General features: G+C 47.4%; 1 protein-coding gene and 1 pseudogene across 2 annotated transcripts in view; both read left to right on the top strand.

Moving 5' to 3' along the window:
* Positions 1–14,020, top strand: part of SVOP (SV2 related protein) — a gene marked incomplete at its 3' end in the record, with an annotated part of 82,445 nt that overhangs the window by 48,138 nt on the left and 20,287 nt on the right. Inside the window, exons 7-10 of the mRNA XM_082852946.1 lie at positions 713–776; positions 4,181–4,306; positions 6,166–6,294; positions 9,069–9,142. Of these exons, the coding sequence (XP_082709072.1) occupies positions 713–776; positions 4,181–4,306; positions 6,166–6,294; positions 9,069–9,142 (393 nt within the window). The remainder of the gene's footprint in view (positions 1–712; positions 777–4,180; positions 4,307–6,165; positions 6,295–9,068; positions 9,143–14,020) is intronic.
* Positions 10,705–12,240, top strand: LOC309970614 (guanine nucleotide-binding protein subunit alpha-12-like; annotated as a pseudogene). The gene is made up of 2 exons: positions 10,705–11,659; positions 12,019–12,240. The product of its transcript is annotated as a guanine nucleotide-binding protein subunit alpha-12-like (transcript).

Raw genomic sequence — 14,020 nt, 5'->3', positions numbered from 1 at the left:
GCTAAAGCTGGTGAGTAGAGGTTCTTTGGGGAGGAGGATTTTGACATAATCTCTGAATGTTCCCCCATAAAGTACTTCTTAATCACAAATGGAAAATTGATAACTTTAGGATGGAAATATCTATCAGAAAACTTGACCTGGTGATGAAAGTTAATATCACCAATGATGGGACTGCTTGACGTCATGTCCCCAGTGTGAGGCACTGGGAAGAGTTCAGCATCATTTCTGTGAGGTTCTTGCCAAGAAGACATGGGCTGAGTCTAGTCACAGGGAGACATCAGATGGACCCGGGATGAGGGGCATCCTGCCGTATGAAAGGCCCCTACTCCAAGACTATTCAGGACTTGAGTGATAGGGAAAATCTAAGGAACGGTTCTAGATTGAAGCTGCCCATCATCCCACCACTCTTTTTTCACCTACATTTACTGGGTTTTGGGGAATGCTCAATGATAGTAGGTATTAAATTTGAGAATCATATGGGGTGGCGGGGGGAAGTTGGTTAAAAATGCTGATGCCAGGACCCCACCCCTGAGAGTCTGTTTCTGAAGGTCTGGTCTGGACCCTGCCTATTTAGCCATCATCCCCAGAAATCCTGATGTAAGTGGTCCACAGACCACCCTTGGAGGAAAGTTGGCCGAGAAATTCAGAAGACCATAGCAATCTTCCCACTCAGTCCCGACCTTAACGCCCTTTCTGTCTTTTGCATTCCCAGGGTGACGCTGTATGCTGAGTTCCTTCCCATGAAAGCCAGAGCTAAGTGTATTTTGCTGATTGAGGTAAGGAGGATGGTCTGGGATTCTGGATATTACTCGGTCTCTGAGCAGGAGATTCTCAGGTTTCTTGAGCCATAGGACAAGGAAAGGGAGTTTAAGAAAAATATAACAGATCCATTATGCAAGGATTTAAATGGATCATGTATGTTGATTTCAACATGGTTGTTTTGCAATATGGATAAATTCTTCCATTGACAAGAAATTCAATCTACGACCCCTGAAAAAAAATGGTAGCAGGCAGGTAGTATGTCCTTCCTGAACTAGAAATGACTTTTATCTGAAAGTTGGTGCTGAACATTGTAGCTTGAGTGGACCAAACTCCTGCCCCCCTCACCAGATTGACTCGTGTCTTGTGTGAGATCGCTATTCATGGCCACGTCTGTGGCCAGTAGGCTGCCTTAAAACTCTCTTGGACCATCCAGTCCCTCTCAAGCCCTCCCTCTGCCAGGGTCCTGTGACCCATTTTCCAACCATGATCTGGAAGATCTCAGGGCAAATACATAGCTGCCCAACAGCCCTCCTCCATGCAGTGGCAGTATTATTTGTCCCTGGTGGACACTTAGGTCCACAGTCACGACTATCCCTAATCACCATGATTACATGACAGTATTGTTCACACTGACCCACAGCCCAACTTAACCATCCTGACTGTGTCTACCCCTGACCGATCAGGGTGGTAGTCAGCTGGTCCACACTGGTGTGGATGAACCAGTTTAATATTGAAATGCATCTGCCAGATGATCCTGAACCCTGACTGGCCCTCACTGCCTGACACGCTGTCCTTTCTAAGGACTCCCTAGAGCTCCCCATGATGCAGCAACTGAAGTCTGGTGAGGGTTGGGGGAGGTGTGTGACCAGGGTTCATTCTGATTGGCCAATACTGTATGGTGTACACTCTGATTGGTCAGTTTATAAATTGTTAGCCATTTTGACTGTCCCTCTGGTTGTCAGCAATTGAAATGGACTGTGGTTACTTTAAGCGAAAGGGGATTTAGGAAGGCTCTTGGGGGCTCCCAGATGGAGAAGATGAAGGACGATGTTTTGGAATGGACAATGGTTGTAGACTGAAAGTTGCAGTAGGAAACAACATACTCACATTAGGATAATTTGAAGAGGGTTTTTCTTTTTTTTTTTAATTTAATTTAATTTTTTATACAGCAGGTTCTTATTAGTTATCTATTTTATACATATTAGTGTATATATGTCAATCCCAATCTCCCAATTCATCCCCCCACCACCACCTCCGATATCCCCGCTTGGTGTCCGTACGTTTGTTCTCTATATCTGTGTCTCTATTTCTGCCTTGCAAAGTGGTTCATCTGTAGCATTTTTCTAGATTTCACATGTATGCGTTAATATATGATATTTGTTTTTCTCTTTCTGACTTACTTCGCTCTGTATGACAGTCTCTAGGTCCATCCACGTCTCTACAAATGACCCAACTTTATTCCTTTTTATGGCTGAGTAATATTCCATTGTATATATGTGACACATCTTCTTTATCCATTCGTCTGTCAATGGGCATTTTGGTTGCTTCCATGACCTGGCTATTGTAAATAGTGCTGCAATGAACATTGGGGTGCATGTGTCTTTTTGAATTATGGTTTTTTCTGGGTATATGCCCAGTAGTGGGATTGCTGGGTCATATGGTAATTCTATGTTTAGTTTTTTAAGGAACCTCCATACTGTCCTCCATAGTGGCTGTATCAATTTACATTCCCACCAACAATCAAGAGAGTTCCCTTTTCTCCACACCCTCTCCAGCATTTGTTGTTTGTACCTTTTCTGATGATGCCCATTCTAACCAGTGTGAGGTGATACCTCATTGTACTTTGGATTTGCATTTCTCTAATAATTAGTGATGTTGAGCAGCTTTTCATGTGCCTCTTGGCCATCTGTATGTCTTCTTTGGAGAAATGTCTATTTAGGTCTTCTGCCCATTTTCTGATTGGGTTGTTTGTTTTTTTAATATTGAGCTGCATGAGCTGTTTATATATTTTGGAGATTAATCCTTTGTCCGTTGATTTGTTTGCAAATATATTTTGGAGATTAATCCTTTGTCCGTTGATTTGTTTGCAAATATTTTCTCCCATTCTGAGGGTTGTCTTTTCGTCTTGTTTATAGTTTCCTTTGCGGTTTATAGTTTGCTTTTGCTTAAAAGCAAAAGCTTTTAAGTTTCATGAGGTCCCATTTGTTTATTTTTGTTTTTATTTCCATTATTCTAGGAGGTGGGTCAAAAAAGATCTTGCTGTGATTTATGTCAAAGAGTGCTCTTCCTATGTTTTCCTCTAAGAGTTTTATAGTGTCCAATCTTACATTTAGGTGTTTAATCCATTTTGAGTTTATTTGTGTGTATCGTGTTAGGGAGTGTTCTAATTTCATTCTTTTACATGTAGCTGTCCAGTTTTCCCAGCACCACTTACTGAAGAGACTGTCTTTTCTCCATTGTATATCCTTGCCTCCTTTGTCAGAGATTAGTTAACCATAGGTGCGTGGCTTTATCTCAGGTTTTTCTATACTGTTCCGTTGATCTATATTTCTGTTTTTGTGCCAGTACCATATTGTCTTGATGACTGTAGCTTTGTAGTATAGTCTGAAGTCAGGGAGTCTGATTCCTCCAGCTCCATTTTTTTCCCTCAATATTGCTTTGGCTGAAGAGGGTTTCATAAAGGGACTATTTATAAGGTCCCTGAAGGGGCAAAGGGAGAGAGTAATTAGCAGCCCAGAGAGAGACAGAGAGAGAGAGAGAAAGAGAGAGTTGTATGGCAAAGGTTCTTGGAAAGGAGCTGTGACCTTCAACTAAGGGATGCAGCCAGCGCATGACCACCCTGCAGAGAAGGAGCCAGAGGAATAAGTACCCGAATCCCTCTTTCCTCCCCATCTTCTGTGTGGCTCCCCATTGGCTGCACCCAATGTGAAGCCAGAGGACAGGGGGACTGTGGATGCAGTCCATACAAAGGGCAAGGTGGAAAAGGATGGAATGTGATTCAGAGAAACAGACAGAAGATATTCAGCCCCACAGGGGAGAGACCATTCTGATAAAGGATACCGGGGCACTGTTGGGCAAGGGAGATGGTTGTGAGTAGACAAAAACCAATGTGTCCACTGCTCTACTGGCCTCACACAATATTGATCATATTGATCTCCTTAACCAGAGCTGCCACATTGCACACTCCAGTGGGCACCATGCAAATATCATACAGTGTGGATGGTACCCTCAGGAGATAGGCAACATGGAGGCCCTGGCCCAACCATATGAACCACAGGAGAAGTGATGGCCATTCTGACTTTCCTGACCCCCAAGGACCCCCTTACCAACATGGATAACGTTGTCTACAATGATCCTGAAATTGCTCACTGTGTTGACCAATGCTGCCCCATTACTGACCCCCATTCTCCCATGCCAGGTGTTCTGGGCCATCGGGACAGTGTTCGAGGTTGTCCTGGCTGTGTTTGTGATGCCCAGCCTGGGCTGGCGTTGGCTGCTCATCCTCTCGGCTGTCCCACTCCTCCTCTTTGCTGTTCTGTGTTTTGTAGGTATCCTTTAAGACATCTCAGCCTTTGTTACTTGGTCTCCTGCCGTTCATTATATTTTGGTGGGGAGGGTGTGGAGGAGGGTACCAAAGCCACTTTTAAGATTATTTCTTTGAATCAGGAAATGAGACAAAGGTACAGGGCCTGGGGTGGGCCCAGTATGGGGTGTTGGGTTTCCTCCAGGCAGACACTGCTGGGATATTCTTGAGGGAGATATCAAGGGGATGGGGGATACCTTGCTCCCTCTCCCTGCACTACAAGAGCTACACTTAAGGTGAGTGTATTTGGAATAGTTGCGATTCTTAAGTTGCAAGTGACAAAACCCAGTTCAAACTGGCTTGAGTGAAAGAGACATATGAGAGAATATTAAATATCTGGCTTCAGGCATGGCTGGGTCCAAGGGCTCACATGATCCCGCCGTCTCATCTCTGCATAAACTACCCCGCACACACGGCAAGATCAGACCACACGTTTATCATTTCATGTGAAGACCACATCCATGAAATGCTTTACAGCCAGTGGGCCCCAAAATAAGCCTGTAGGGAGGGAGGTCTCATCTATGATAAATAACATAATAATTACTGGTAATGACAATAGGTGTTAATAATTATTAGCGTAACAGTGTAGCAGGCCCTATGCCAGGCTCTTTATATGCGTTATCATAGTTATTCCTCCCAATAACCACAGGAGGTAGGACTATGATGAACCCCTATATTAGTTAGGATGATACCAGCTGCTGTAACAAATAAAGCCGACACATTCAGTAACTTAACACAATAGGAGTTTATGTCTCATTCACAGAACAGTCCAGAATGGGTGCTTCCATTTGACAGGTGTGATTCTGGGCCCAGGGTTCCTTCCAGCTTGTAGCTCTGCCACTGTCTGGGGCTTTGGAATCTTCTACATGTAGACTGAAGAAGGGCAAATAGAGATGTATACTTAAATAACTTGGCCGGGAATATTCTGCTCTCGTGCCATTGGTGAAAGCATGTCACATGGCCATGCCTAGATGCAAGAGGTGCTGGGAAATGTAGTTTCTGGCTGGGCAGCCATATCCAAGGACAACTCTATGCTATGGAAAGGGAAGCATGAATTTTACTGGATGCTAGCAATCTCTGCTATATTCTCATTTTACTGATGAGGAAACTGAGGCCCAGAAAGGTTGATTGACTTGTCAGAAGACACACAGCAAATAAACAACAGAACTCATTTGAACCAAATCTTCTGACTCCAAGTCTCACACTCTCTCATTTCACAGATTGCTGTTGCTTTGTTTTATGGAGAGATCTCTATCTAGTCACTTGGGGTTGGGACTTTAGTAGGCCTAAAGGTCTTTGTGATTTCTTTCTGTCTCTTAGACTGAGTTTGCAAGACGATGCTAAACACAGGTGAGGTGTAGTTTCTTGAGAGATAGGGATAATGATGATGATGGTGAGAGTGGCGGACTGTTTTTCTTTTTTGGTGGCAGTCTTAATTTAGTTCAGCTGTCACCTGCAACTCAGCAGCACCAAATTACAGTAATAGCAACGGCAACAGGAACAGATATATTAACCCATTCCGGGCACTGTGCTAAGCACTTTGTTTGGATTATCCCATTTAATCCTCTCAACAACCCTAAGAGGGAGGATCTATTATTATCCCCATTTTATGGATGAGGAAATGGAGGCACAGAGAGGTCAAGTTATTGCTCAAGGTCACAGAGCCATTATAATCAATGGCAGTGCCAGGATTTGAAGCCAGGCTTCTGGCCCCAGAGCCTCCGGCCTTAAGGACTCCACACACACATGAGAGTGTATGGCTGTGACCGAGCATTCTGTTCTGCCCTAACTGGCCACGTCTCGGTCTCCTGTCCTCATAGTGGCTGCCAGAGAGCGCAAGGTATGATGTGCTGTCCGGAAACCAGGAAAAGGCCATCGCCACCTTAAAGAGGATAGCCACAGAAAACGGAGCCCCCATGCCTCTGGGGAAACTCATCATCTCCAGACAGGTCAGTGCCTGGCGGACTGACTGTGCATGTTGCTGCACGTGCCGGGAGCATGTATATGTGAGTGGGTGAGGGGTGCAGTGGGCAGGATCTGCAAAGGGAATTTGGCAACTTCAGCCTGTGTACTTTCACTGCCAAGTCCTAAAAGCACCACCTGGAGAAGTGATTAGATAAATGTAATAGAATGTCCCATAATGGGTCCCGTAACTACTGCTTCAGTTTCATCTTTCAGCACCCATGAAGTCTGATTAGCAAATGTGAATGATTGGCAAAGGCTTGACAGTAAAATCACATTAGAAAGTGCCACGATAGACTTAGATCCAAGACACCAAACCGCCCCTGTGTAGACATCCTTAATGGGTGGTGCATCACTCCACAGGCAACACCATCAGGGAATCCACCACACTACAAACTGATGAGCACTTACTGCAGGTGCAACTGGGGAGAAGGGAGCCAGATGAAGGGCTGCAGTCCCTGCCCTCAAGAATCAAGCCTGTGGCTTAGAGAAACATCACAAATACCCTTAAGCAAACAACAGACCCTACGAGGAAATTATTATTATTATTTATACATTTATTTATTTATTTTTGGCTGCATTGGGTCTTTGTTGCTGCAGCGGGCTTTCTCTAGTTGTGGTGAGCGGAGGCTACTCTTCGTTGTGATGCGCGGGCTTCTCATTGCGGTGGCTTCTCTTGCTGCGGAGCACAGGCTCTAGGCCTGCAGGCTTCCGTAGTTGTGGCACACGGGCTCAGTAGCTGTGGCGCACAGGCTTAGTTGCTCCGCGGCATGTGGGATCTTCCCAGACCAGGGCTTGAACCCATGTCTCCTGCCTTGGCAGGAGGATTCTTAACCACTGCGCCACTGGGGAAGCCCTATTTTTTAAAAATAATATCATTTTTCTGACTGTTTCTATATTAGGCAAAAAGAACTGAATGGAATTTCACCAGATTGAGAGGAAGTGCTAGGCAGGGTCTGACAACATAGAAACCAGGAGACATACCCCAAATTTGCTTTGGGAAGCACAGGGTTGGGGTAGGGGGCATCCCAGAGAGTCTGGGGTGCAGGAGGCTCATTTAGTTGCCTTTGGGGAGGGACTGCATTCTCCCCCGTCCCTCCTGTGGGAAGATGCTCTGGGTGGAGAAAGCATACAGTGATTTCAAATGTGTGTTGCAAAGTGACAGCGGCAAGGCTGGATGCTCCAGTTGTGGGCTTCTCTTTGGAAAGGAGCTGCTGCCGCAGGGGCCTCTCTGTGTTCCAGGGTGCCCGGCAGCGGGGCCTGTTTTTGTTTTTTTGGTTTTTTTTATGGAGGTCACTGGGGCAGGTGCGTAGCTGATGCAGCCAGGAGCAGCCAGGCCCAGAGAGAGAGTTCTCTCAGGTCCAGGAAGGCTCCAAGAAGGTGGTGAATCCCCCATCACTAAAAAGAGAAGAGAAGGATTTTCCAGAAAGCAGACCAATTCTCCAAAAGCCAATTTTTCTTGCCAGTGTATCAGTTTACCAAAAACGTGTTTTAAGGATTATTCTTTTTGAATATATTTAGTAAATAGGGAGAGATTTTTCCTATGTATATACTAATACATATATTAACACATAAGAATATATTTTTCCTGTGTTTATATTAATGCATATAATATATTCCTCAATAACTATATTAATGAATTCATTCTTACGTATATTAGTGAATGAATCTATTCTAAAATATAGTCAATAAATACAAACATGCGCAAATATATTCAATAAGCATATTAATGAGTATCGTCTTTTTATTCCAGAATATATTACAAAATATTTTTATTCACAAAGACAATATTCATGGGTAGATTAAACCACCTATAACCCATAATCTTTTTTTAAAAAGCTTTTAGCATGTTTAAATAAGTGAGCACTTCTCAAACTGCTAAGAATAATATGTTCATTAAATAAATCTAAGAAGATAATCTGTAGAATATAGATTCTATGAATATATTTTTTAAATTATTTTTCTTGTTGATGCTTTAAAAAATTTTTTTATTGGAGTATAATGGATTTACAACGTTGTGTTAGTTTCAGGTGTACAGCAAACTGACTCAGTTATACATATACATATATACACTCTTTTTTAGATTCTTTTCCCATATAGGCCATTACGGAGTATTGAGTAGAGTTCCCTGTGCTATATAGTAGGTCCTTATTAGTTATCTGTTTTATATATAGTAGTGTGTATGTGTCAATCCCAATCTCCCGATTTATCCCTCCCCCCACCAGAATATATGTTTTAAAATAGAACATTGTAAAGCAGAGATCTGATAAATTAGTAAATTATATAAAATTGGCAAGTGAGTCATTTAGCTAATTGGTCTTTTGGCAAGTTGGCTCTTGGTGAATTGATTTTCAGCACATTAATTTCTGTTACCTTGACCTAGAGCTGGCTTTGGGTGGGGAGGGTGTGAAATGGCGGGAGGCATCTTGGACTGGGTGTTTGCTCCCTGGTCCATGGGATCGCCCAAGAGGCCTCAGAGGGGCCGAGCCTGAGGGGCCTGCTTCCCAGCTCCAGGATTCCAGGCTGGGGTGGGGTGTGGACTGTCTCCACCTCTGGACATCAGTGAGTCCTGGCTGAAGGCCTCCCTGGGCTGGGGGGCGCTGAGTACCGTGGATCTGAGTCCCGGGTTCTCGGGACCTGAGTGTCCTGCCCACCAGAAACCTCCCTCCCAGCCTCGGGTGTCCGCTGGTCTCAGGCTACCAACCTGTGCCCGCACATCCACAGGGGAGGAGAGCAAATGGTGTTCTTTGTCTTGAAACAGGAAGACCGAGGCAAAATGAGGGACCTCTTCACACCCCATTTTAGATGGACAACCCTGCTGCTGTGGTTTATATGGTAAGAGCTGTTTGCTGATTCTCGGGTCCCCCTCCTCTGCGCCCTGTTTTGGGTTTTCACTTGGAGGACAGAGAACTCTTCCATCTTGAGCAGCATTTGCAAAACTGAGCATCACTTTCCTCACTTCTGTGTCCTCCTGTTATTATTATTTTCTTAGCCTTTTAAAAATTATTTTCTGGGCTTCCCTGGTGGCGCAGTGGTTGAGAGTCCGCCTGCCGATGCAGGGGACACGGGTTCGTGCCCCGGTCCGGGAAGATCCCACATGCCGCGGAGCGGCTGGGCTTGTGAGCCATGGCCGCCGAGCCTGCGCGTCCGGAGCCTGTGCTCCGCAACGGGAGAGGCCACAACAGTGAGAGGCCCACGTACCACCAAAAAAAAAAAAAAAAAAAAAAAAATTATTTTCTATACTATTATTTTCTTAGCCTTTTTAAAAATTTGACTCACTTTTTCTCAGATAAATGTCTTTTAAAGGGAAACTCTGTATACCTGCTTTAAGGAAAAATTTTAATTGCAGGCCATAGACAGAAGTCGCTTTGATTAATTAATTAATTCTTATTGAAGTATAGTTGATTTACAATGTTGTGTTAATTTCTGCTGTACAGCAAAGTGACTCAGTTATACATATATATACATTCTTTTTCATATTCTTTTCCATTATGGTTTATCCCAGGACATTGAATATAGTTCCCTGTATTACACAGTAGGACCTGGTTGTCCATTGATTCTATATGTCATAATTTGCATCTACTAACCCCAAACTCGAAGTCCATCCCTCCCCCAGAACTCACTTTTAAAGATAAAAAAGTGGCCCTCCCTAGCCTCGGGTTCTGTGTTCATGGATTCAACCAAACCACAGATGGAAAAAAAAAAAAAAAATTCCAGGAAGTTCTAAAAAGCAAAACTTGAATTTGCTGTGCACCAGCGACTATTCACATAGCACTTACACTGTATAGGTATTATAAGTAATCTAGAGATGATTTAAACTATATGGCAGGATTGTGTAGGTTATATGCAAATACTATGCCATTTTATATGAGGGACTTGAGCGTCCATGGATTTTGGTATCCACAGGGGGTGCTGGAACCCATCCCCCACGGATACCGAGAAGTGACCGTACAGTAAAAAGCTAGATTGCGACTTGCCTGGGGGCGCAGTGGTTAAGAATCGCCTGCCAGTGCAGGGGACATGGGTTCAATCCCTGATCCAGGAAGATCCCACATGCTGCAGAGCAACTAAGCCCGTGAGCCACAACTACTGAGCCCGCGTGCCACAACTACTGAAGCCCACGCGCCTAGAGCCCGTGCTCCGCAACAAGAGAAGCTACCGCAATGAGAAGCCCACGCAACGCAAGGAAGAGTAGCTCCCGCTCGCCGCAACTAGAGAAAGCCCGCGCACAGCAACGAAGACCCAACGCAGCCAAAAAAAAAAAAAGTAGCTAGACTGATGGTTTGCCAGGGGACAGAACCACTGTATTTAAGAGCCAGACAGAGGGACCTCGGGACAGTGGCAGTGGACGTGGCCTGAGGGAGCGGCCGGCTGCCGCCTCGCCCGCCGCGGGGTCTATGGCCTCAGCAGCCGTGTCCGGTGCGGTGCGGACCCTCAGTCGTGGCCTGCTGCCGCCCGAGGCCGACGCCGCCGGCGATGCGGAGCGCGAGGCGCGGCAGCGCAGGCGCAACCGGGACATCTACGCGGGGCTGGACCGCGAGCTGCGCGCCGTGCGGCGCGTCGTCAGGATCCTGCTGCTGGGCCCCGCGAGAGCGGCAAGTCCACCTTCCTCAAGCGGATGCGCATCGTCCACGGCCGCGAGTTCGACCAGAGTGCGCTTCTGGAGTTCCGCGACGCCATCTTCAACAACATCCTCAAGGGCTCAAGGCTTCTGGTTGATGCATGAGACAGGCTTGGTGTTCCTTGGCAGTATTCTGAAAATGAGAAGCAGGGGATGTACCTTATGGCCTTTGAGAACAAAGCGGGGCTGCCCGTGGAGTTGGCCACCTTTCAGCTGTTATGTACCTGCTCTGACCGCGCTCTGCAGGGATTCTGGCATCAGGGAGGCTTTCAGCCGGAGGGAGTTTCAGCTGGGTGAATCAGTGAAGTACTTCCTGGATAACTTGGATCGGATTGGCCAGCTGAATTACTTTCCCTAGCAAGCAGGACATCCTGCTGGCGAGGAAAGCCACCAAGGGCAAAGTGGAGCATTGCTTCGTCATAGAAAAAGTCCCTTTCAAGATGGTGGATGTGGGTGGCCAGAGGTCTCAGCGCCAGAAGTGGTTCCAGTGCTTTGATGGGATCACCTTGATCCTGTTCATGGTCTCATCCAGTGAGTACGACCGGTCCTCACGGAGGACAGGCGCACCAACCGCCTGGTGGAGCCCATGAACATCTTTGAGACCATCGTTAACAACAAGCTCTTCTTCGACGTCTCCATCGTCCTGCCTCTCAACAAGATGGACCTCCTGGTGGAGAAAGTGAAGACCATCGGCATCAAGAAGCACTTCCCAGGGCTTCCCTGGTGGTGCAGTGGTTAAGAATCCGTCTGCCAATGCAGGGGACACGGGTTTGAGCCCTGGTCCGGGAAGATCCCACATGCGGCAGAGCAACTAAGCCTGAGTGCCGCAACGTGAGCCTGCGCTCTAGAGCCCGGGATCCACAACTGCTGAGCCCGCATGCCACAACTACTGAAGCCCCCGCGCCTAAAGCCTGTGCTCTGCAACAAGAGACGCCACCTGGATGATGAAGCCCGTGCACCGCAACAAAGAGTAGCGCCCGCTCGCCGCAACTAGCGAAAGCCCGCGCACAGCAACCGAAGACGCAATGCAGCCAAAAATAAATAAATAAATTTATATTAAAAAAAAGAAAGAAGAAGAAGCACTTCTCAGACTTCAAGGGCGACCCCCACAGGCTGGAGGATGTCCAGTGCTACCTGGTCCAGTATTTCAACCAGAAGAGACGGAATCGCAGCCATCCACCTCACCACTGCCATAGACACGGAGAACATCTGCTTTGTGTTTCACGCTGTGAAGGACACCATCCTGCAAGAGAACCTGAAAGAATATTATGTTGCAGTGAAAGAGGATGCCCCTCACTCTTGTGGTCCTTGAGCAGCCTGGCTGGCCACAGGCCAGATCTCCCCGGTGTCCCGGAGCGGGTTTCCCGAATCTGTGCCCTCAACACCTGGCTCAGGGATGCTGTGAGGCCCGCCACGCCGCTGCGCTCTAGGCCAAAGGATGTGACACTTTGATGTTAGCTACTGAATCCTGGGGACTAGTGAAACTACTGAAAACCCCAGCGATCACTTTGGTATTAATGTGTAATGCCTAATAACACAGCTTTCTTTCTTTTTACAGAAACTATTCCTTCTCTGACACAATGTAATTGAGGACTGCGTGTGTGTGTGCACGCATGCTCTGTCTTTAATGACAGAAACACAAAACCCGACGTCTTTGCAGATGGCTTTTGTCTCTAACTCGTGAGTGCTTCGTGAGGAGCATTACCTGGTGGAGGTTTGTAGGAGGTGAAAGGAGGTGAATCTCGGGCTGTCCCCGCCACCTCCCCAGGGGAGCGCGTTGCCTTTTAAGTCTCTTGTGCCAGTTGGTCCCGGCTGTTAGATGAGAGGGTGGGAGTGAGAGCTGGCGGTGTGGACTTGACTTAATGTGCCCACAACCTGCGCTTTCTTCCCGCCCTGTCAGATCACCCCACGACACGAGAGGACACGGGGTGGAAGGTGTGCACACGGACGCTGCCGTGAATGGCCCCCTCCCCTCTGCACAGGGCAGTGCCTGCTGCCTCTGTGCCCACCCTCCCCGCCCCTCGCCCACCCCTCGCCCGCCCCTCGGCAAAGACTTAAACCAACTGGCCTTGCAGATGAGTTGTCTCCGAGAGACACCTGCAGTCCGCTGCAGGGAGCCTTTTCTTTTTTGGAGGAAGCAGAGAGCTCCTATCCGCTCAGGGGCTTTCAAGAGCTGGCGGCATTGCCAGCAGAGCCTTCGTTAACACCGCCCGGCTCCACGCTGCCTTCCGGTGGCCGGCCGAGAATCGAGGATCTCATCAAGGTCTCTCGCTTCTACTAACATACACACGTCGCAGGAAAACTGTCGGACGTGATCTCCTCTGAGTGAAACTGCAGAGGCTGTGAATGTTGACGCGAGCTGGTCAATCTTGCACTCAGTTAACTTGACCGGTTACTCTGTCCAGGTGTCTTTCACTGTGTTTAAAAATACATTGCATTCCAAACTGGTCCCTGCTGTGTATTACTCTACTCAAGAGTGCCTGGCATGTTGAGGACTCTGCCTAGCATTTAAAAGAGAAAAAAGCTTCCTCTGTCAGTGGCACCAGAATGTTCCTGTGGTTTAGTAACCGTCCCTGGGCCCCATCCCCAGGCCACACTGTTCCCAGTCCTGTGTCCCTGGTGAGTGACTCGCTCGCCTTCACCCAGCAGATAAACAGGGATCTTGTGGCGGATGCTGACCCAGAAGGAAAGGGAGGAAAAAAACTGCTTCTGAGTCAGCCTTGTTATCACAGGGTTTTAATGAGGAGACAACATGAAATCCCGTCTCTCTGGGCGCTCAGAGCTTCCGGTGGGTGTTTGCTGGGGGTTCGGCTCTTTTTTTTGGCTGGAGAAAAGCTGCTGGTTTTGTACTGCTTCCTCTGGCTCTTCATGAACTGAAAGGATGTGCCGCGGGATCGGGGCCGATGACCGAGGTTTAAAGGAAAAAGAACATTCTCAATGGGCTGCGTCAGGGCGGCCCGAGACCCCGCTGTCACTGCTCAGAGGACCCTGTCCCGGGGCGCGAGCGCTCCTCGCCCGCCGGGCTCCAGGTCTCACACGTGTGTTGGGACCCACGCGCTTCCTCACCAGCCTGGAAACACTCCCCGTGGCCC

This window comes from Leucopleurus acutus (genome assembly GCF_964270905.1).
Source record: "Leucopleurus acutus genome assembly, chromosome: 13".
NCBI classification, from domain to species: domain Eukaryota; kingdom Metazoa; phylum Chordata; class Mammalia; order Artiodactyla; family Delphinidae; genus Leucopleurus; species Leucopleurus acutus.
Note: the sequence above shows the minus strand (reverse complement) of the source record. Positions and strands in the feature narration are given on the sequence as shown.